We start from the raw sequence: 22271 nt of genomic DNA, 5'->3' as shown, positions 1-22271 counted from the left end.
CACACTGTTCTCAAATCAGCCATCACAAAAAAACGAGGTGCGAGTGAAACTGCTTTTTTAGCAAAAATTTGCTGTGACTAGAAAGAACTTTCCCAGGAGACAACACTGGATGCACTGAGAGAGTTGCTCGATGCTCGCCTAGTGGGGAAAATGCATACTCCAAAAGCTCTGCCCAGTGGACCTTTTGTCCGGGTTTCTCTGGATACCACCTCCTACAACTGGGGAAAGCAGGGGCCAGTGAAAAAGAGGATGCCCAATGAGATGGATGCACAGTGGCTACAGCAGGGAGCTCCAACCTAGCGACAGTGGTGAGGAAGGTGCAGGCCTGGGCAGTGCTCCGTTCTGCGGTGCGCAGGGTCCCTGTGAGCTGGCGCTGGCTCGGTACTGAGCAGCAGATGCGTGTACTGGAACCCTAGGAGTAATATGCTGGACCTGCCCTTGCATGTCAGACACTGGGCCATGGACTGGGACACAGTCCCGGCCCTGGGGGAGCTCACGGTCCAGTGGAAGCAAACATCACACTGACACTGGTTAAGAGCAAGAGCGACCCACTCTGCCTCAACTGGTGAAAAGGAGGTAGACACATTTTGAAGAGGTAGACCTTGAAGAAGGAGCAGTTCGATGCTAAGAGCAACGCAGAAATGGCCTTCCAGGTGTAGCGGGAGAACGCCATGGCGTGGTTTCTGTACAGCTGCCTGAGAGGCAGAATGGTGGAGACAGATGAAAGGGCAGGATGTGGAGGCGCAGAGCCTTGAAAATGATAAGACGTTTGGCATTTCCTCCTATAAGCAAAAGGTAACCCATTGCTCTGGAGTCGATTTTAGCTCTTAGGGAGCCCTTTTTAGGGGTCCCAAGGCTATAAGTCTTTACAGAGGCAGATATTCTCTTTCTCCCAAGGAGCAGTGGGGTGTGAGCTTCCAGCCTTGCAGTGACGTGTCACCAGCCCTCCTAAGCAAAAGAGAAACCTTACATGTTTTGAACAGGAAGGTGACTAGATCAATTCTCGTGTAGGATCATGTTGAGGGCTTGTATGAAGCATGAACTGGTGCAAGAAGACGACGAGCTGAAATAGCTACAGGACCCTAAGAACGAGCTTGGGGCTCCCAGTCAGTTTCTTCATCCAACAAACATTTGTTGCCCCTTCTCCAATATGCCACACACTGTGCTAGGCCACAGGGGAGGCGCTATTGACCCAGAACAACCTCAACTTTTCTGTCGTTGACATTCTAGCAAGGCCATCTCAGGAGATCCACTCCAAGGCTAATATTCAGTAGGTACACGCCAGTATGGTGTAGACTAATTCAAGGTGTTCAAAGGTTTCCAACCCTATGGGCAAATAGAAGCCCCCAGACCTCAGCGGCCCCATACTACCCCACTTCCTACATGGCGACCCTCCCGACTTCCTCGCAATCCCTCACGCAGGGCCCTGGGGCCCCACTTGAATGCCACCTCAGGCAGTTTTCACTGTTTGTGTGCCTGGGGTGGCAAATATTTTGAATTTTTTATATCTCCCCCTGTTTAAGTCCCTCTTACCCTCCAGGACTCATCTTTAAGGCTGCCCTTAGACCCCATTCTCAGCACCCTCTTGATCCCCAGTCAGGAAGAGATCTTTGGTGTCCCCAGGTCCCCGGCTCTCTCTGCCTGCCCTTGCTAACAACCCTGTCCACCGTCTAATGCATATCACGGTGATTTATGACCATATGTTATCTGCTCTAATAGCCTCGAACCATGTGAGGCCAGGGTCCAGTATTTAATTGATTTAGTCTTTCGTTTAACAACCACTGTGGAACCCTTTCTCCTTGCAGAGCCCCTTGGGTTCTTGAGGAATTCCTGATCGACTAAGGTGTCCTCAAGGAGCTCACGGCCAACAGCATGGACATCAAAGCACAGCTATTCCGGGAGTATAAGATCGCTCTTTTGTGGCACCTGAACTAATCTGTCATGTCAAAGTGATTGCCGTACTGCACAGCAAGGCTTGTACAGACGAACCAAGTTGCCCTCCAAACAGCTGTCTGGGGAAGTAGGCAGCCAAACTGACTCTACTTTGCCGCTGGTGGACCAAAGGAGAGCCCTCCACGGCATCTGACCCGTTCTGCACGCCGGAGGGTCCGTTGTGCTGCCAGTACCTTGCTTGGATCCTGAGAGCATGTGGTCCTCCGAACTGGATGGGCCTGCATAACACGAAACGTCGTAGCAACTAATCTCATTGAAGTGGAAGAACGCATGGAGCACAAAGGACAGAAGCCTCGTAGTAACTACAGTCTGGAATCTCTATGTCTGGACACCTCAATTCTGTTCCTTTGTCCCTTTTCCCCAACGTTCTGTTTCCCTCTCACTCTTGGTTCTTTCCCAATCTCCCAGAATCTCTCCGTACACCTCCCTGGAATGCTCTGTACGTCCATGTCTTTCTCTCAGTATTTCAGAGGGCAGGCAGATCCGTCTCTAGATGGAGAGCTCTCTCTATGACAACTATTTTTACAAACGTTCTCTGTGGTCCTGTATTTCTTTAGCTCTCTGTCTCTGAGTCTGTGTGACTGTGCGTCTCTGGTTCTGAGCGGAGACTGTCGACTCTGACCCTGAACCCTACCTTCACAGCTGGGAGGCTGCCAAAGCTTCAAACAGGTTTGCGCTCCCGAGTTCCTGTTTCCGGATCCTCCCCAGGCTGGGACAGGGCGTGCTCAGGAATGATCCACACAGCCAGCCACCTTGCCTGACCCAGGACTTCTCCGGGGTTGTTTAAGATCAAGTCTTCGGTCGTTAGGTCAGCGTCTTCAGACACTGAGGGGTCATGTTCCTCAAACATGCCACTGTCCACCCCAGGGCGGCAGAGGAAGGAGCTATCGATCGGTGGGATAGAGAAGAAGGGTCCCTTCTCCTCCTGCCATGAAACGGGAGAAAGGACTGGAGAAAGCTCATCTGCCTTCTGAGCTTGACCCTCTTCCTACTCTTCACATCACCCTTTCTCGGCCAGGCACCCCACACTGGCCTCCTCCTAGTCCTGTGTCAAACCCATAACCTCCTGCCTGGTAGACATCCCTAGGCAGACGTGCCATACTATCTGAGGTCAGCAGGTCCCAAATGGAAATTCCCTAAAAAGAGATCTCCTTCTTCAGGTAGCAGCAAGCACCATCCTCCACCCAGAGGCTCAAGCCAGACCCCTGCCACCATCTTTGCTTTCTTCTTTTCCCTCACTCCTGACCTGTAACCACCAAGCCGTCGATTCTACCTTCTTCATTTTCCATGTACCTTTCATCCTCGTCAATGCTTCCATCACCTCTTACCTGGCATCTTCGTGGGGCTTGGGGACTCCATCTGGCTGGAACAGTCTTTCTAAAGTGGCTATCTGTCTCATGATCTCACTCTGTGCTGAAGGCCCTTCTGTGACGTCCTTTCGCCCTGAGGGAAAAGTCCAAAGTATTTCGTATGGGTGTCAGGAGGCTTCTCTGGCCTCCATCATGGACCTGTGATAGCAGTTAGTCAAAACAAAGTGAAGCATTTGATGACTGGGGAAATCTGCAGTGTGCGTTGGGCAAAGCTGCTGCCATTTTGAAGACTTATAATATGCGCTTGACTCAAGCCATGGTATTTTCAATAACTTCACATGCATGTGAAAATTGGACAATGAATAAAGAAGACTGTGAAAGAATTGACACGTTTTAATTACGGGCATTGGCAGCGCCTATCGAAAGTAAGCACCGTGAAATGCCAGAACAACAAGAAGACTCTGTCTTGCAAGAAGTATGGTCGGAACACTCCTGAGAAAGTAGGATGATGAGATGTCTCCTGTACTTTGGACGTGTTTTCTGGAGAAACTAGTCCCTGGAAAAGGACAACATGACCCTTAATGAGATGGACTGACACCATGGTTGCAAACCTGAGTGCAGGGCTGGGCAGAGTTCGGCGGTGTTGTCCATGGGGTCGCTCTGAGTCAAAGCTGACTCAGAGGCACCAAACAACAACAGAATTAAGCCTTTGGTGACTGCGAAAACCTGCTTACTCTTTGCTGGACATAGACAGACACCACAGGAAGCCGATGGAAAGAGGCCCGTGGTGACATGATTGAATTGCTGCATGACAAGGGGGAACAACACTTGGGGGCTTGCTGCATCTGGGCCTTTCAACTGTATGATACACTTTGCACTGACTATGACTTTGAACAGGAATTGTCTTACTGAGAAACCCCTCCATGATTTGGCCTCTGCCATTTCTGTCTCTTTTTTCTCGGCATTTTTCCCTACATGCTCCGACCTTCCGGAATGTCTGGGAGTTCCTTGAATGCACTGCACATGGGTTTTGCTTTCTTCCTTTCTTTTTTAACCTCCAAGTCTTGGTACATGTTGTCTGTCTCCTTCCCACAACTCCCCACCTCCACCAGCTTTTATCTCAGTGTGTTTTTATTTTTTGTTATCAGTTCAAAAATCACTTTTTTTTCCCCAAAACCCCTCCCCTGACTCCTAGACAAGCTTTATTCCCTCTTTCTGTCCTTGCATGGCAGCCTCTACGTCCCCTGTAGTGGTGACTTCTTACGGTGCCTGTCATGCTAGACTGTGTGTTCCATGAGGGTAGGGTTTCTCTTGCTTACCATCTCATGCCCACGCTCAGCACAGCACCTGATCCACGAGAGGCCTGAAGTCCAACGGCATGGTTGAGGATTAGAGTTCAAAATGTCCATTGAGTTGAAAGCAGAGGTTGAAGGGGAGTAGGGATAGATAACAAGCTGGTTGGCTGCCTCCTGCCACCCTCCCCCAGCAGTTCTTTCTTTTGGCTTTGGGGCATCTATCCCTAGGGGGAATGTGGTATGCCTGGTTTGCTCTATGGGAGACTTGGTCCCCAGGGAGCCAGTTATCGCCACATATTTCAGGATAACTTCTCAGCTTGGTCCGCTTCTTCCTCCAGGGCTGGGTGATTCCCCCACCTGAGTGCACAGTACACTCTATTCCCATCCCTCATCCCCCTGCCCAAGTCAGAGCCATACACGTTCAAGCACATCCACCCCAAATTCGACCCCAGGGACTGTGCTGGGTTCCCATCTCCTGGGCTCCCGGTGAGATACTATGGAATGATGCCCTCTCCCACACCTCGCCTCTCAATGCGGCCTGTCCCACACTCAGCTGAAACTACATCACCAGTTTCCACAGTCTGACCCAGACCCCCTTTCCTCCGTCCAAGCCCCCAGGTTGCCACTCCCTGACCAGCCCAGGATTTCACCTGCTTCAAAATGCTTAGAATCAGGATCTTGATAGTTCCCTGGAGGGCTTGGAGCCTAGATTCCTAGAGATCCACATGGTAGAAATGGGTGTAAAGTGTCTAACATTCTGTTTTGGGTTTTAGTCAGTCCCTCCGCCCTAATTACAAAGTCATGCTTGCTTAATGTAGAAAACTTTGGCAGGGCGGGGGCAGGGCATGGAGGCATGGAAAGAAAAGCATAAGGGAATTTTTAAAACACTTTATTTGCCCCATTGACCCTTTGAGTGACTCAATGTCTGACACTGAGTAGGAGTTTAATATTACAGAATAAATGTGCTTTAATCCTACCACCTAGACACAAAGAAAGTCACAATGAACTTGGTTAATGTTTATTCTTCAAAACATATATATGTAAACAAATCATATATGCATATGTATTTGTTTATTAAGCCATTGGATGACAGTGTACAACTTGGTAGCCAGTTCGGTTTGTTTGCTTTTTTCTTTCTTCTCTCCTCTCAGTATACTAAGCACAGGGTCTTACAAACTCAAGAGGGGCCATCTAAATCTCAACGATTGGTCTTTCCCTGTTTGGCGGAAAGAAAGTGTCTGGAAACAGCCGTGGGTGTCTGGGCCACACGCACAGCCATTTCCATGGTGAGAACAGAAGGACTAGGGGGTGCTTGGTTACTCCCTGATTGTTGTGAAAGAGATCATATTAGAACGTTTGGGATAGAGTGTGAGAAACATAACTCAAAATCATAAAAGACCAAGCTCGCTGGCCGGAGAGAGAGCAATGGAACTCCTGAGACTCTGGCCCTTGGTCAACCCTCAGATCTAGAAATAAACTCACCCTCAGTGCTCCATGTTCAGTCAGCACAGGCAGGTCAATAAGGGGGGGGGAACACTAGTGAGGTTCAAGCACCTTAAGATAACCAGCCATGTAGATCGGAAGGGCAGCAGGTACTTACGGACGCAGTTTCGAAGGGTCCAGAAAGGAGGTATGGAACCAGGAGACACAGGGAGGAAGCAGGATACGTGATGTTACATTGTGGGGACTGCAATCAATTCATAATGAATGTTAAAAAAGACACACATTTTTATCTGTTGTGTGCATGTTTCCTATTGATAGTTTTCCATGAGATTACTTTCATATCATGCCATCAAGTGTTGTACCATCATTTTCTTAACCAATTCTCTGCCACTGGACACTCAGGTGGTTGCCAGTCCTCGGTTGCTATAAACAGCATTGTGATTATACATGCAGCTTCCGGCACATACATTCCTATCCACAACTGTTTTGTGAGGTTGCATTGCTAGAGCGGGAACTGCTTGGTCAAAATAGTGTGCGTATCTTCCTGTTTGAGACACAGGCAAGGTTTCCAAAGGAGACTCTGCTTTGTTCGATCTTTGCCTAATCAACTCAAAGCCTTTGCCTTTGTTCAGAATTACAGCAATCGGGTACCACTGGGCTGATGATGCACACCTGCGGACACAAGTTAATTGGCTGCCAGGTTTGGGATCAGCAGGAAACGAGAAAACGAGTTAGAAACTTAAAACCTACAAACTTTGGTCCAGAGGCCAAGCGAGGTCAAACCTGTAGGAGGTTGTTTCCTAGTAGGGAAAGCAGAGGGCAGGGCTGACCGCTCCCTGCGTCTGGCATGGGCCCAGGGCAGCGCATCTTCCGAAACTTTCAATCCCTCCCCAGCGCTACAGACCAGACGTGGAGACCCTGCCCGCGTGGGCACCAAGTCTCCGGACAACAGGCCAGGCTGCGGTCCAGCTCCAGGGGACTCCCGGTGGCGGCGGGCGAGGGGAGGGTCCTCCCTGGGCCCGGGCACAAGCCCCGCCCCTCCTGGCCCCGCCCCGCACCTCGAGCGCCGCCCTGGCGGTGGGCCCGGGCCGCGGCCGGGAGACGGAGGGGCTGTGGGCCGCCGCAGCCTCCGGCCGCCAGGGGGCGCGCTGTCCCTTAGGCCGCGTCCCGAGGCCCCGCCCCCCGAGCGTTGGGATTTGAATCTCCGGCGGGCTGCGGCCGGAAGGGCTGACCCCTCCGCCTGGCCATGGGGACTCCTTACCCCGGCGCCAGGTGCCCACTGCAGGAGCAGCGCGCCCGTTGGGAGCGGAAACGCGCCTGCACTGCCCGGGAGCTGCTGGAGACCGAGCGACGTTACCAGGAGCAGCTGGGGCTGGTGGCCACGGTGCGGGAGGGGGCCCCGGGGTGCGGGAGGGTGGGTCTCGGGAGGTCTGTGACTCGGAGGGTGGCGGGCCATTACCGTCGGCCTGCAAGCTCCCAGCTGCACCTCGGCGCTAGCATCTGCCTCACTAGACTGGTGCACGTTTTCTCCTTTCCCCAGTACTTCTTGGGGATCCTGCGAGCCAAGGGGACCCTGCGACTCCCAGAGCGCCAGGCCCTGTTTGGGCCCTGGGAGCTCATCTACGGCGCCAGCCAGTAAGTGGCAGGGGCACGGGGAGAGCGGGCTGGAGGGGGAGCCCAGGTTTTAGGATGGGACAAATCCAAGATTATACCTGGATGTGGACCAGCCGCCTCACCTGTGGCCTCAGCCTGGTGCCTTAACCGCCCCTGGTTCCTTTCTCTGGGAGATGTCCTAGTAGCGCAGCTTCTGGAACAGGGTTATGGGGATTGAATAAGGTAGAGCTCTTTCATGGTCTTCGTCCACACAGGGACCTGCTTCCCTACCTCGAAGGAGGGCACTGGGGACAGGGGTTGGAGAGGTTCTGCTCCCACCTGGAGCTCTACACTCAGTTTGCTGCCAACGCAGAAAAGTCCCGGATCACCCTGCAGGTAACCAGGAGAGGACTCCAGACACACCCCATCTCGCCCTCGTCTCACACGCATCAGTCATTTGGAGACGAAAGGGCACTCATCTGGCTGTCATTATAGCCCTTGCTCTGGGGGTAGGCTGGGTTTCCCAGGCGCACACAAGCTCGTTCAGGCCAGGAATGGGTACACGGATGAATGCAATATAAGGTATGATTTTGCTCCCCGATGCCGTCCTTTCCTCCCTCATTCCAGAAGCAGCTAAAGAAAAACAAACGTTTCCGAAGGTTTGTGCAACTTCAGGAAGGACGCCCGCAATTCTCAGGCCTTCAACTCCAGGACCTGCTCCCTCTGCCACTGCAGCGGCTCCAGCAGTGAGTGAACTCACCCCGACTCAGGCTACCTCTTTGTTGAATCTGCTCCCCCAGTTTTGGGATCTGTCCTAATTACCTGCCTCTCCCCTGGGCCAAATGGTTCCTATCAACTTTTTTTAAGAGTAAATATGCACCCACAAATATATATAGGTTTGACAGAGGCTACTTCTACATACTCACTATGTGGGCTACAAAGATATCCATGAATATGAGAGCATACAGGGGGCACACTTAGGAAAACATATAGCACTGAAACCACACACCCATGTCTCAGGATCACAGTCTCAGGGACATCAACGTCATAACATAGTCTACAAAGAAAAAATGGCCTACATCCAACTTTAAGTAGCAACAGGGGGTCTTAAAAGCTTGTGAGCAGCCATCTGAGGTGCAACTATTGGTCTGTCCCTTTCTGAAACGAAAGATGAGGGCAATTACAGATACATGGCAACCACCAGTCCAGCAGACATGGAACATGAGAACCCCGGCCAACATGACCCTGAGACATGAAGAACTGGATGGTGCCCGACTGCTGCTAACCACTTTGAGAGCAATCCTGATAGGAGGCCCTGGACAGAGCGGGAGGGATGTGTGGAGCATAATTTAATACTCAGGAACCCCCTGCCCTGGACTCTTCAGGGTGGGAAATGGAGGAAGGCCATGTGGTGTGAGCCAGGGTCCCAGTGTGAGATTGCAGGAGTGGATACCACAGCTAGTAGACCTTTCCAACTCAAGTATGGGAGAAGGGGGGGGGGGAAATCATCCCTCTACAAGGCAGGTGAGATTGTGCCCATCCTGCCCCTCACAGACTTCCGCCTGATTCCAGGTATGAAAATCTCGTTGTTGCACTGGCTGAAAACACAGGTCCTAACAGCCCTGACCACCAGCAGCTCACACGTAGGTACCTCTTCCTCCATGGCCTGTATCCCTTCCTAGGTCTGACCTCCCAGCCATGTTCCCCATGCCCGTCTTCTATTGACATGTGGAATGTGTCCCCAATGCCCTACCCACATTTCAAGAAGTTAGACCCTGGCCCAGGTCCACTCTAGGATAGCCCTGGGGCCTGTCTTTCACCACCCGCATCCTCCTAAGTCATGATGGGAATGGCCAGAGGGATCTTCTTCCAGGGGCTGCCCGGCTGATCAGTGAGACTGCCCAGCGCGTCAATGCTATTGGTCAGAGGCAGAAGAATGAACAGCACCTCCAGCGTGTCCAGGCTTTGCTCAGTGGCCGCCAGGTTAAGGGGATTACCTCAGGTAATCTGCAGACCCCTTCCCAGTCCTACTCCTCCACTAGTCCCCCCCACCCCCAGGGCTGCGGTAACAAAGTTGCAGTAAACCAGGTCTCTTGAAACAGTAAAAACACATCCCTCTCAGTTCTAGAGTCCAGAAAGGAGAACTAGTCGGGCCCTGTGCCCGCTGAAGGCTCTAGGGAAGAATCGGCCTCTGGGAGCTTCCGGTGACCTCAGGTGTTCTTTTGACTTAGAGACACCTCACTCCAACCCCTGCCTCCATCTTCACTGGCTCCATTTTCTGTCCACTCTCTTCCTCAGAGGCTACCAACTGAATTTAGAGCCCACCCTAAACCAGGAAGATTTACTCTCAGGATCTTTAACTGATGGCGCCATCTGCAGTGTGCCCCCCTTTTCCAAAAAGGCACATTCTGACATCCAGTGAAGTGGTGCTGGGGAATGCTGCTCAACCCCCAATCGACCTCTCCCTCCCTCTAGGGCTAGCACCTACCTCCTATTTTCCTTGGCTACTTTTCCAGTAAGAACATTCCTCACACCCTAGGGCGCTGGTTCCTGCGCCAGGGCTGGCTGCTGGTGGTGCCTCCCCGTGGGGAGCCTCGGCCCCGGATGTTCTTCCTCTTCACCGATCTGCTCCTGAGGGCCAAGCCTCGGCCCCCCTTGCACCTGCTGCAGAGCGGCACCTTTGCCTGCCAGGCCCTCTACCCCATGGCCCAGTGTCAACTCCACAGGGTCTTTGGTCACTCGGGAGGCGCTTGTGGTGGACTGCTTAGTGTAAGTAACAGGAGAGGGCTGTGAGGTAAGACTTGGGAAGGCCCAGAATAGACCTGAGGTCCGTCCCATGTAGACCGTCTATCTGCACGGCCTGATCTGCCACTCTAGGAATGGTCCGATTCACACTGGGGGAGGCCAGCTGGGGCGTGGGCTTTGTATTTCATCTGAGTCACTGCAGTGGGGGTAGTCCAGGCTCCAGCTGGAGCCTGGGAATTTCTAGGCTCTGCCCTAAGAGGTGGTCTCTCTCTAGCTGACCTTCCCCCACGAGAAGCTACTGCTTATGTCCACAGACCAGGAGGAGCTGTCGCGCTGGTACCACAGCCTGACCTTGGCTATCAGGTAAGTCGTGTCAGGAAGTGCACTCTCGTGAAGCCCATGGGACTCGAATCTCCGTTAGCGATGCGCTGTTTGGTCCTGTCTTCCGTTTTACCTCAGTTTGGGACTTCGCAACCCTGTGAGTGATGTATCTGAACTGTGCTCATTGCCAGTGCCTGCTGAACGGTCTTCTCTTTCCAGCAGCCAGAACTAGAGGAATTGACAAATTACAGAACCCAGAATGCCTTGGGGATGAGTCACAGCCAGGAGTACAAAGGAAACTTCTTCAGTATTTAAACACAGAACCCTTCATAGATGGAGGATGGTCATTTTGTCTTTTTGCTGGGACCAAGCCACGCTGGGCCATTGACCAGCTCTCAATCAGGACTCCAAGCCGGACCCTCCCAACACCAATGTGGCAGGTTTGGAACCCAGTGGTGCAGTGTCCGCCAGGTCAGTGATTCAGACCCACCAGCAGTTTTGGAGAACGATGCGGCAGCCTTGCTTCGGTAAAACTGACAGCGCCCGAAAGCCTGTGGGCGTTTGTTTGCGCACTGTTGTATAGGGGCACTGAATTGGGATCTGTTTGATGGGGTCTGGGCTTGATTTTCAGTTCGGTGTAAAGCTCAGGGCTGTGTTTACAGCCAGACGTTTTTATCAGGGTTTCTGCTTTGTAAACACAGTATTGTATATAGTTTCTATTATTTATTTCCCCCCACTAGGTTTAATAAAGGTTGTTGGTTTTCTTTTGAAAAGCCTCTCTGTTCTGTGGAAAGGGCGTGGGTGTGTTCTCTCTCTCTCTCTCTCTCTCTCTCTTTCTCTCGTGCCCTGGAGACTGTTGGCACGGTGGCATCTGAGGAACAGAACCACCAGAGCTCCCCCTGCCTTCTTCGCTTGTACTCCAGAGGCGGCCTCATTTTGTCCTAATAAGGGAAGCGTTTCCAGAAGGTCCAGTGTCCTAAGGCACCTAGTAAGGGTGTGGATACAACCCACTGGGTGGGGGAAAGCACACAGCAGTGCCCAGTCACAAGAAGAGGTTTTGCTTTACTAAACCTTCAGCTGCTGACCCTCTTGCCTTCCCCAGGGCGCTGTAACCAGGACCCTTTGCCGGCGGCGCAGCTTCTTCTCCGGAGCCCCTGCTCTGCTTCCCAGGCAGTGGTTAGGTCCCATGTCTCTGTGCTCTGGCTGACGGGCTCCTCCCAGGCCCGGCTGTCACCAGCCTCCCCTCTATAGAGGTCCTCAGGAAAGGGTATGCTGTCTTCTGTGGGGAGAAAGATCAGGCATGTTCCGGCTTCTGATGGAAGTCTCCACCTGCACCTGCACCAGACCCTCACCTCCAGCCTCCTCACCTGCTGCCTCCGGAACCTCGGTGCACTGCTCCGGCCTGCGCGCTCGGAGCAGCTGGTGAATGGTCTGCAGCTTCGTGTTCCGAAGCTGCTGCTGTGCTCCGGCCAGAGTTGCCACACTGCAGAAAGGCCCACTCAGGGTCTCACCCCATGTCCCCATCCCTCCCACCTGCCCTGGCCACAAGGTCGTCCCTCACCACTCAAAAAGGGGGTCCAGCTGGGCCATTAGGTTGTTCAGGTGCTGCTCTGTCTGGGCCAGTTGCTGAGTCAACAGGGCCAGCTGTTGCTCTGGGGATCAAGGAGAAGAGGGAGGCACTGGTGATCTTCCACTGTGCCCCGGTCCCCACAAAACACTTCCGCAACACTCACCTGACTGCAATGGTTCCTTGTCTGCCTCCTCCTCCGGGAGAATGGCTGCCTCATGTTTGCCCTGCTGGGGAAAGCGAGAAGGCAACCTCAGCCTCCAGAGCCAGTGAGACAGTTTCAAGCACACGGATCGGTTGCTTCTGTCCAGCTGCCCATCTCCAGCATGAAGCAGGATGTCATTTCGGCCCCACTGAGCGAGCAGTCAGTGTTTGGACTGATCGGTTATTCCAGGGGCAATGTTCAATGACTTAATTAGCAAGATAAACTCAGCTTTATTTGTGCAAATTTTCCAACCTGTCGTGAATAATGTCGCCATTTTCACCATAGCAGATATTCTGCTACTATGTATGTATGCCAGGCATCTTTCTCCACCCCACAGCACCTTCCCAGAGAGGCAACGTGCCTTCAAATGAACCATCCCTCACAGGGATGGGGGCATGGTGAGCGAGGGCTTACTTGCGCTTCCTCATCTGTAGCAAACCATTTCACACGTGCTGGGCTTACGTTGCTTGTTGGGTAATCTGCCCCAGGCGCGAGCAGCTCTCCAGTTTGCCATAACTGGCTGCTCTTACACCAACTCAGTCTGCCCGTGTATCCTCAGGCCAGGGTGCTTATTCATGTGCAATAATCACTCTTCAACATATTAGCCCCTCTCTAGCTGAGAAGCAACAAAACTCACATGGAAGAAGCACACCAGCCTGTGAGATCACGAGGTCGATAGGATCAGGTGTCAGGCATCAGAGACCCAGAACAAAAAGTCACAGCATTATGAATGAGGGGGAGTGCGGAGTGGAAACCCCAAGCCCATCTGTAGACAGCTGGACGCCCCCTTACAAAAGGGTCACAGGGAGGAGATGCGCCAGTCTGGGTGCAGTATAGCACCGATGAAACACAACTTTCCTCTAGTTCTTTAAAGCGTCCTCCCCCCACTATTATGACCCCAATTCTATCTTACAAATCCGCCTACACCAGAGCATGTACACGGGTACAGATAAGAGCTGGAAGCACAGGGCACCCAGGGCAGATAAACCCCTCAGGTCGGATATTGAGAGTAGTAATACCAGGAGGGGAAGGGGAAGGTAGGGGGAGAAAGGGAGCACTGATCACAATAATCTACCTATAACCCCCTCCAAGGGAGATGGATAACAGAAAAGTGGGTGAAGAGAGACATCGGTCAGTGCAAGATACGAAAAAATCATTTATAAATTATCCAGGGTTCATGAAGGAGGGAGGGTGGGGAAAAATGAGCTGATACCAAGGGCTCAAGTAGAAAATGTTTTGAGAATGATGATGGTAATAAATGTACAAATGTGCGTGACATGATGGATGTATGGATTGTGGTAAAAGCTGTACGATCCCCCAATAATTATTATTAATAAAATGATTATTTTAAAAGTTCAAAAGGGTCAGGTAAAGAAGAGGAATGAAGCAGCAGCATAGGGAGGAAGTGGGACTGTGAAGTTGTATTGAGGGGTGGTAATGAGTTACCAAATGTAACAAAATGTGTAAGAAAAGGCTGCTTTCCTCAGAACACATGTCCCCCCGGCAAGAATGAAGATGTCGGTGTCCGGATGAGCAGACAGCACAACTGCCTCCTTGTAGCTGATGTGGGAAGTGGGCTGACCCATCACACATCTCAAGTCAATGCCTCACTGGCCCTCACAGAGACTAAAGCAAACCCTTCTTTCTTCCAGTCTGTAAAGCAGGAGGGGGGGGGGAGCGGGGGTGGAAAGAGGGGGCTTCATAAAGCTTGTGGGAAACATGGAATTAAAAAGACAATGGAATTTTCCAGGCCATTTCATGGATCCCTCCTGGTCTAACAAATCTATTGGGTATCCAATTAACTATCCCTCCCACGTTGCCAGTTTGAATCCACCAAACTACTCTCAGGTCACATTGTCAGCCTCGGTCCCAAGCAGAAGGGGACCTCCTGGTACCTTGAACAGGAGAAACACTGGCTGCAGCCACCAAGCGCTCAGCCAACCCTCCACCTCCTGCACTTTCACAGCAGGGGCCATCTGGAAGCCAAGCTCCCTGCCAGGGACACTAGTTAGGGGCCTTTGAGTCGGCCCGGCAAGTCAGAAGCACCCACTGCCCAGTCCCGCGCCACCCCCACAAGGGCACCTCTGCTTGGGCCGTGGGCAGGAGCGGGGTTCCAATCAAGCCCTGCCAGGTCCTAGCTGAGTGAGTGGCTTTGTGAAAGTGACTCAATCTCTTTCCACTGGAAGAAACAAATGTGGTTGTCATTCTATTTCCAGTTTACCAAGCACCTCCGCCTTCAGTACTTCCCGGGGTGCTTAAAGTAAACCGGAACCGCTGGAAAGCCGGGACAAAGGCCTGCATTTCACAGAGCGACGGCGGGATGCGTCCTGTCCCCGGCACACGAGGGTAGCCCCCGACCCCCCGCCGACCCGCACCTGCAGACACTTGTACAGCACAAAAGCCACGACCGCTGCAGTGTACAGCGCCCCCAAAGGCAGAGCCTGGTCCTTGGGCGGCGGCCGTCGCCGGGGTTCCGGGGCCCCAAGGTCGGTCCGGGTGAGGTCCCCTGCGGAGGGAGGGCGGAGGCCGGTCAGCAGAGCTGGGGCCTGGGACTCGCGGGCGCTCGCAGCCTCCCGCCGCAGCTCCCGGTGGTACCTGGGGGAGCCCGGGGGTCGGGGCTGGGGCGGTCTCCGAGGAGCCCGGACAGAACGGACACCAGGAGCAGCCCCAGGACCCCCCACAGCGAGACCACCTCCGGCATGGTGGGCCCGCGCTGGGAGGGTGCCCGTGGCAGCGAGGAATCCCAGCGTTGGCCGGCTGCCGAAGTGCGCACGCGCGCACTCGCGGCTCGCGCGGAGGACACGCCCACCTACTACTGGGGCGGAGTCGGACTTATTTACATAAAGCAGTGTCGGTCCAGTTTTCTTAATTTAGTTAATTTCTTATCTGTTTAAGTTTTCTGTTAGCCAGACGTGCTCCGCAAGTTAAAAGTCTCAGAAAAATATATTTAAGGGTACTTTTTCATACCACAAACTTGATCACCCTACTCGTAAAATGAATATTTTTGGAGCGCTATAAAGGCGGTCTCCGTCGCAGTGGTTGCTGAGTTTCGTGTTGAAGGCCTGCTTCCTAGGCTACAAACGGAGGACTTGTTCCTTGACTCGCCTAGGGGAAAGTCCCCGGACCCCCGGCAGAGAGTGCCACGTGCGAGCGCACGCGGGCTGCCCCGCCGCTCACGGACCCCGCCAAGAGGCGAGCCTGCGAGCCTGCGGGCGAGCTGAGCGGCGTGGCGGCGGGCGGCCCTCCGTCAGCACAGCGAGTGACGCAGGCAGCGCGCCCCCCGCGCGCCAACCGCACGGGGCTCATTCTCAGCACGGCTCTGCCTTTTGCTAACTTTTCCCAAACACCTTTCCCCAAGGTCTTCAGCCCACATGCAGACGCGCTGATCTGGGGAGAAAGAAGCGGCTATCTCAGCCTTCGCACTAGCGTTGGCTTTTCACACATACTGTCGCAAACTGTAGCGATGTAGCTTACTGTTGTTATATTAAGGCCGTTACCCATGCTTGAAGACAAAATGTCATTTATTTGTAATTAGAAATAAATATTTCACAATATATAATTACATATTGTTTTTGTGATGCATCACTATGCTTTAATGATGTTCAATTTGTAACAATGAAAATGCATCCTGCATATCAGATATTTACATGACGACTCATCACAGTAGCAAAATTATAGTTATTAAGTAGCAACAAAACTAATTGTATGGTGGGCGGGGGGGGGTGGTCACCACACCACAAGGAACTGTATGGAAGGCTGAGAACCAGTGATCTCTGCTCTCCATCTACCAGGCAATGAACTGAGGCCCCCAAACGTTCTCAACACTGCTGAGCGATTCCGACTGGCAGCAAACCCACTAAGCGTGCCTGGAACTGCCCCGAGCCGGGCTGAGGCTTTCTGAGCAGACTGTCACCCAGCTTACACTGAGGCTCCTACAGGACTAAATTCTCCTTCAAAGGCAGTGGCTCTTTGAACTAAATTCCGGCTGATTCTTGCTTTCAGGAAACCTGGGCCTACTACTGTCAAGTTTTTTTGAGTGTGGGGGAGCGGGGGAGAGGTTTGTTTTATTACAAAAAAAAAACAAACCCCAGCATAAAATTGAAGGCAGGTTTGTTTTATTACTAAAAAACCCAGCATAAAATTAAATCATTTGGATCTCCCTTTTGACTCATTTTAAATGTTGGGTTTTGTTTTATTTTAATTTTCCTGCTTTCTTTTTGACTGGGGGTTCTCTCTTTTTTTAATTTTATGGGGGGGTATGTTTTCCAATTTCAATTTTTATATGAAATTCAGGATGGGTGAATCTGATTTATTGGGGGGGTGGCAGAGGAGGTGGGAAGGAAATGGGGAGTGGGCAGCAGTGGGTACAGGAAGGAAGGAAGGAAATGTTCTGGAATTGATTGTGGTGATGACCATGCAACTCTTTGATAGGACCTAACTATGGACGTGCGTGACAGGTGATCATAAGCCGATGGAACTATTATATATACGAAAAACAGCAACGAATCAGGACTTTTAAGTTCATTGTTTACAAGGAATTAGTGTCATACTTTAGCATCTTTGACACCCATATTAATCATTTAAAAAATTCTCCTCCTTTACATGACAAAATTATTTTCAGTAAGAATCATGAAATGAATAGTAAAGTTCAGAAAAGAAATTATGATAGTGAATTTTCCTTTTATTGAAACTTGTATATATAATTATGCTAGTATGCAAAATAAAATAATTAAACATTACAGAACGAGAAAAAGGTAATGAATAAAAAGTAACTTATTAGTTACATTTTGTGTTTTATGTTTGTTTTTGAGAAAAGGGGCAAAAAACCAACACTATACATATTGGTCTAAGAGATGAATAACATTACAAATTTTGTTTTTGATCCTTAACTTCTATAAATTTGTCAATGACTTTGTCAAAAGTAATATTTGAATATTCAAAAGACAATGTAGCCAGAATTTTCCAAGTATTTATCATAGTTAAATAATACTTCTTACTATTTTCATTTCAAGAAGTTTCCTTCACATAAAGTAAGTGACATTCAAAGAGGGAATGTTTTAAATAGGATACAAACAAACAAATGAACAAATAGATGGATACACTTTAATAAAGATTCATAAAAATCCCATTTCACATTTCTAGGAATTCTAAATATAAAAATTCCAAGTGGTCAGACTGTCATACTTGAAATAACTCATTTAATTTTTCCAGCTTCACAATCACTGTTCTGTTATTACTTATTTTAAATGTAAAAGTTAAATATAGGAAAATATAGTCCAGCCACAGGAACCAGTCAGAAACTATGCTCGAAGCATGTTTGAACAATTTCAAATTGTTCAGAACTGATTCTATAAATGAACGCATGCAGATGAATCTGCGTGTCAGTGACCGACTGTATCATAAATCAGTGTTCCTGATTTATTTCCCTATAAATTACAATGTTTATGAAGAGATAAGTAATAAAAAATATTCCAATTTGACATGTATATATTATTAAAATGTAATGGTTACCTTCAGAAATTTAGAATTGAAATCTACAAAATATCACACACAGCCTCTGTTTAATTTTAGACTTGCTGGGACTTGCTGATAATAAAAAGGAGGCTGGTTTTAGAAGGTTTTCTTTTTGATTTTATATTTTCTACAACACATCCCACCCACTTGTTGCCTCCAACTGGAGTGGCGGAGCCTAGATCTGCCAGGCAGCCAATTTACAGTTAAAAATTTGTATGGGCCAAACAGAACGGAGCTGTGGGCTAAGGTTTGTGTTCTATTTAGAACCTATAGTCTCTTCTCACATCAAAAGCTTCGGACACACAGCAGATACCCCGCTCCCCAAAGTGCAAGCGAGGAGTCCCGCGAGGAGAGGTTTTTAAAATGCAAGTCAGTACTAAGAGGGACAGTTCTTAGGGACAATCTGGGTGACGCAGGTGAGTATGAAAGGGTCGCGGCATCAGGAAGGGCAAGAGCCACTGCTCTAAACCCATTCCCAAGGTCCCTGGAGGATGGGGGCCGCGAGGGCCAGGAAGCCTTCTTCCTGCTCCACTTGGTGCCCTTCTTATTGAAGCACACGTTGTCCAGCCTGGGGCTGCGTCCAGGGGAAAGGCAGGCACTTTGGGCAGGAGGGGGTCCTGGGGCCTGGTGTCCTGCCCTGCCTCACTCCATTCCAGTCCCCCAAGCAAGACTTCACGCGTGGGCTGAGTGCTGACCCGAACAGTGGCCCAGTACACTCAGGCCTGCTCACTCCTTTTCGGACCAAACGGCAGGGTGTGTGTGTGTGGGGGGGGGGACGGCAGGGGGCGGGGGCGGGGGACAGGGCGGCGGCACCGTTGGAACTGTAGGAGTGGTGCAGGTGCAGGTGCAGGGCGGTATCTGTTCTTTCACCCAAATCCTCCCCTCCCCCTTCCTCCCCGGAAACCAGCGACCGTGGCACCGTCAGTTTGGAGATGCTGGGCTGTGGGGCCCGGGCCCAGGGAGGGGTAGGAGTAAGGGGGTCTGTGGCAGCTGTCAGACCACGAGCCAAAGTGACCTCTGGACTCAGAGCAGGGGGCCCGGTGACTCAGCTTTCACATCCACAGAAGTTATGTGGAGAAGTGACAACTGCACGGATCTACTAGCTCTGGGTGAGCTGGGAAAGGGGGGGGGTGGTGTCCTGGGGGAGGGTGCTCATGATGCCTAGGAGCCAGGGGCTGGGCTGGGCTGGGCAGTACCTCCCTGCCCCCCTCACCTTCTTGGGTCCACAGGAATCCCAGCCTTCAGCAAAGCCTGGGGGCTGTGGGCCATCTTAGGAGTGCTGACGCTGCTCCTCTTCCTCTCGCTGGCTGTGCACTTGTCCCAGTGGACCCGTGGCCGAGGCAGAAGCCATCCGGGCCAGGAAAGGTGAGTAGGGGGACAAGACAAGGGTGGGTTGATGGGTTCCGCCTTACCAAGGTGTCCCTACTCACCCCCACCCCACCCCCAACTCTTGTGTTGCAGCTCTGGAGCGCCTGTGGAAGAAGTGCCGCTCTATGGGAATCTGCATTATCTGCAGACAGGTAGGGGACTGGCAGAGGGCAGAGGCACAGAGGCAAGGGAAGCTGGCATGGGTGTGTGTGGGGGTGGGGTGGGGTGTATGAGATGGAATAAGAAACTGACCAGACTCCCGATTGCGCTGCAGGACGACTGTCTGGAGACAAAGGGCCAGGGCAGCCAGATCCAGTCTCAGGGGACCCCACCAGGGTGAGTCAGCTGGGGTGACCAGGAGGCATGGGAAGGAGGTGGAGGGTCCGAGGGAGCTTCTAACAGCCTTGCTGCTTCTCCAGGCTGCAGAGGAGGTGATGTGCTACACCAGCCTGCAGCTGCTGCCTCCTCAGGGCCGGGCCCCCAGTCCAGGGGTCCCCATCAAGTACTCAGAAGTGGTACTGGACACTGAGCCCAAAGCCCAAGCTCTAGGTCCTGAGCCGGAGCTCTATGCCTCCGTGCGAACCCAGGCCCGCAGAACCCAAGCTTCCTTCCCCAACGAGGCCTATGCCAACAGTCAGCCGGCACCCAGCTGAAGGGGAAGCCTGGCAAGGCGGCTTGCCCCACCCAGCATCCCTTGTTTGCTCCGGGGGTACTACACCTGGCTGGGCCATGATTGCTACCCCATCCCCGCCACTGCCCTCTCACTGAGGTGACCTTCCCCAAGGTTCCTGAACTCAACCAGGGACAGCTCAGGGGAATGGCAGGCCCCCAAAGTCTTGAGGATGGGTGAAGCAAAGACACCCCCCTCCTCTTTTCCCATCTCTTCCTCTCAGCCCCGCCCCCACTCCCAGGTTCTCTGCCTTCTGAAGTCTCACCCAATGCTCCCCATTCCTCCTGTGTCACAGGCTCCCCCTCCACCTCAGTTGTGTCCTCCGACACAGGAAGTGGGCAGTGGGGGTGGCAGGCGTAGGCGCCTGACAGAGGCCGTGGGTGGGTAGGTTCTTTTGGGACTCACAGATTGGGAGGGAGATTAGCTCAGAATCTACAAACTCAGCCCTGTCTCTATCCTGGAACCCCGGGTGGGGCAATACAAAACTCTATGCTACAACTTACTCTGTTGTGTCTCCAACTTTTTAAATAAATAAATACTGTTTCAAACAGTGGCTGATTTTTTTCTTTTCTTTTTGCCTAGGGGTTGTAGTCCTGCAACAGGCCCCATAGATTGGATTGAGGTTGGCTGTCTGCACAGAGCACTCCTGAGGGTGACTAGATGGAGCAGGGGACCCCACAAGAAGGGTTGCCACGTCTCAGTGAGCACCCAGACCTACCTGGAGCCCAGGCTTCCTTCCCAGATTAGATCTATGTCAATAGTCAGCGGGCACCCAGCTGAGGGGGAGGAGCTTGGAAGGTGGGCTTGCCTCACTGCCACCAACACTGCAGGAGTAGGTCCTGGCAGTGGAAGATTGGAGCCCAGCCCTCAGCTACACTTGCTGCTAGAATTTCTTAGGATTTGCACTCCAGGACACCCCACTGCCATCACTGGGGTCTGTATGTTCCCAGCCCCTGAATTACTCTTCCCATCACCCAAGTACACAGCCTAAGGGTCTAGCCCCTCCATCAATTCTCCCTCGACTCCCCAGGAGTCCCACATATATTCCTGTTTGGGCATCAGCCATGCCACCGTTCACATGGACATCAACATACTTTAAAAACACCCCCTCCCCAGGAGGACAAATAACAGAAATGTGGGTGAAGGGAGACAACAAGGGACAGTGTAAAATATGAAATAATAATAATAATATATAATTGAGCAAGGATTCACAAGGGCAGGAGGTTGGGGAGGGAGGGGGAAAAAAAGAGGAGCTGATGCCAAGGGCTCAAGTAGAAAGAAAATGTTTTAGAAATGTTGACGGCAACAAGTGTATAGTGTGCTTAATGCAACTGAACACGAGTTGTTATAAGATGTGTAAACGCCCCCCAATAAAATGATTAATAAAAATAAAAACAAAACAGATTCACGGCCATCAAGTCGAACCTGACTCAGAGTTAGCCTGTAAGACAGAGTAGAACTGCCGCTCAGAGTTTCTGAGCCTGTAACTCTTTACAGGAGAAAAGCTAGTTCGTTTTCCTGGAGGAGTGGCTAGTGGTTTGAAACGGCTGACCCTGTGGGTAGCAGCCCAACATGTAGCCTACTCTGCCACCAGGGCTCCTCTGTGCACCTGTACTCGTCCTCGTTTCCTGCCATCTCACTTTGCTTTCTCCATCCGTACTCAGGATTTGACCATATGGACCCCTGGTGGCACTGTGGGTTAAGTGTCTGGCTCTTCACCACAAGGCTGATAGTTCTAATCCACACCAGCCACTCTGAGGGAGAAATATGCTGTCTGCTCCCCAACAATTTACATGCAGAACCCCGAGGGATCAGTTTTAGTGGTAGTATGAGTCAGAATTTACTTGACAGCAGTGGGCTCTGGGTTTGGTATCCTGACAATAGCTTTGCTTGTGACTACTTGCATTTTAATTGAGGGATTAAATCTGCTTTGCCTATATTATCTACCGGTCCACCCACCATCTACTGAATTCACAGCTCCAGTTAGGCAGCCACTGAAGAGCTTGCTCCAACAGGCAGGCCCACACAGCATTTGTAACTGTGGGCTTGGGAGGCAGATTACCTGAGTTCAAATTCCACATCCACCACTGACCAGCCACGTGCTCTGGAGCAAGTGGGCCTCCATTTCTGAATCTATACAACAGGGAGGATGTTCATGGGAGATCTTTTTTTTGGGGGGGGGCTCTATAAAAAATCATTTTATTGGGGGCTCATACAACTCTTACCATAATCCATACATCTATCGTGTCAAGCACATTTGTACATTTGTTGCCATCATCATTCTCAA

At 51.5% G+C, this 22271-nt stretch overlaps 3 protein-coding genes across 7 annotated transcripts; 2 read left to right on the top strand and 1 right to left on the bottom strand.

Annotated features, from left to right (window-relative positions):
• The first annotated feature begins 7201 nt into the window (after positions 1-7201).
• ARHGEF39 (Rho guanine nucleotide exchange factor 39) lies at positions 7202-11594 on the top strand. 3 transcript variants are annotated; one of them, XM_075560102.1, is made up of 9 exons: positions 7202-7385; positions 7542-7636; positions 7870-7990; positions 8222-8340; positions 9167-9237; positions 9468-9596; positions 10134-10363; positions 10614-10702; positions 10880-11594. In XM_075560102.1, exons 1-9 carry the CDS (start codon positions 7248-7250, stop codon positions 10890-10892), a joined length of 1005 nt encoding a protein of 334 aa, XP_075416217.1. In that variant the 5' UTR covers positions 7202-7247; the 3' UTR covers positions 10893-11594. The 3 variants fall into 3 exon arrangements, with proteins under 3 accessions (XP_075416217.1, XP_075416216.1, XP_075416215.1); XM_075560101.1 differs by having other exon boundaries at positions 9149-9237; positions 10883-11594; XM_075560100.1 differs by having other exon boundaries at positions 9149-9237.
• CCDC107 (coiled-coil domain containing 107) lies at positions 7802-15205 on the bottom strand. Of its 3 annotated transcripts, none has more exons than XM_075560105.1 (6): positions 15028-15205; positions 14808-14938; positions 12394-12457; positions 12222-12312; positions 12028-12118; positions 7802-11939 (listed from the first exon to the last, which is right to left on the bottom strand). In XM_075560105.1, the coding sequence occupies exons 1-6, from the start codon at positions 15131-15133 to the stop codon at positions 11838-11840; spliced, it is 585 nt and encodes a 194-aa protein (XP_075416220.1). In that variant the 5' UTR covers positions 15134-15205; the 3' UTR covers positions 7802-11837. The 3 variants fall into 3 exon arrangements, with proteins under 3 accessions (XP_075416220.1, XP_075416218.1, XP_075416219.1); XM_075560103.1 differs by having other exon boundaries at positions 7808-11939; positions 12028-12143; XM_075560104.1 differs by having other exon boundaries at positions 7810-11939; positions 12028-12143; positions 12394-12454.
• Positions 15132-19967, top strand: SIT1 (signaling threshold regulating transmembrane adaptor 1). The gene is made up of 7 exons (XM_075559496.1): positions 15132-15257; positions 15542-15725; positions 19011-19055; positions 19176-19311; positions 19408-19466; positions 19589-19650; positions 19734-19967. The coding sequence occupies exons 1-7, from the start codon at positions 15132-15134 to the stop codon at positions 19965-19967; spliced, it is 846 nt and encodes a 281-aa protein (XP_075415611.1).
• Positions 19968-22271: the final 2304 nt, after the last annotated feature.

Source organism: Tenrec ecaudatus, chromosome 10, assembly GCF_050624435.1.
Source record: "Tenrec ecaudatus isolate mTenEca1 chromosome 10, mTenEca1.hap1, whole genome shotgun sequence".
Classification (NCBI taxonomy): Eukaryota; Metazoa; Chordata; class Mammalia; order Afrosoricida; family Tenrecidae; genus Tenrec; species Tenrec ecaudatus.
Note: the sequence above shows the minus strand (reverse complement) of the source record. Positions and strands in the feature narration are given on the sequence as shown.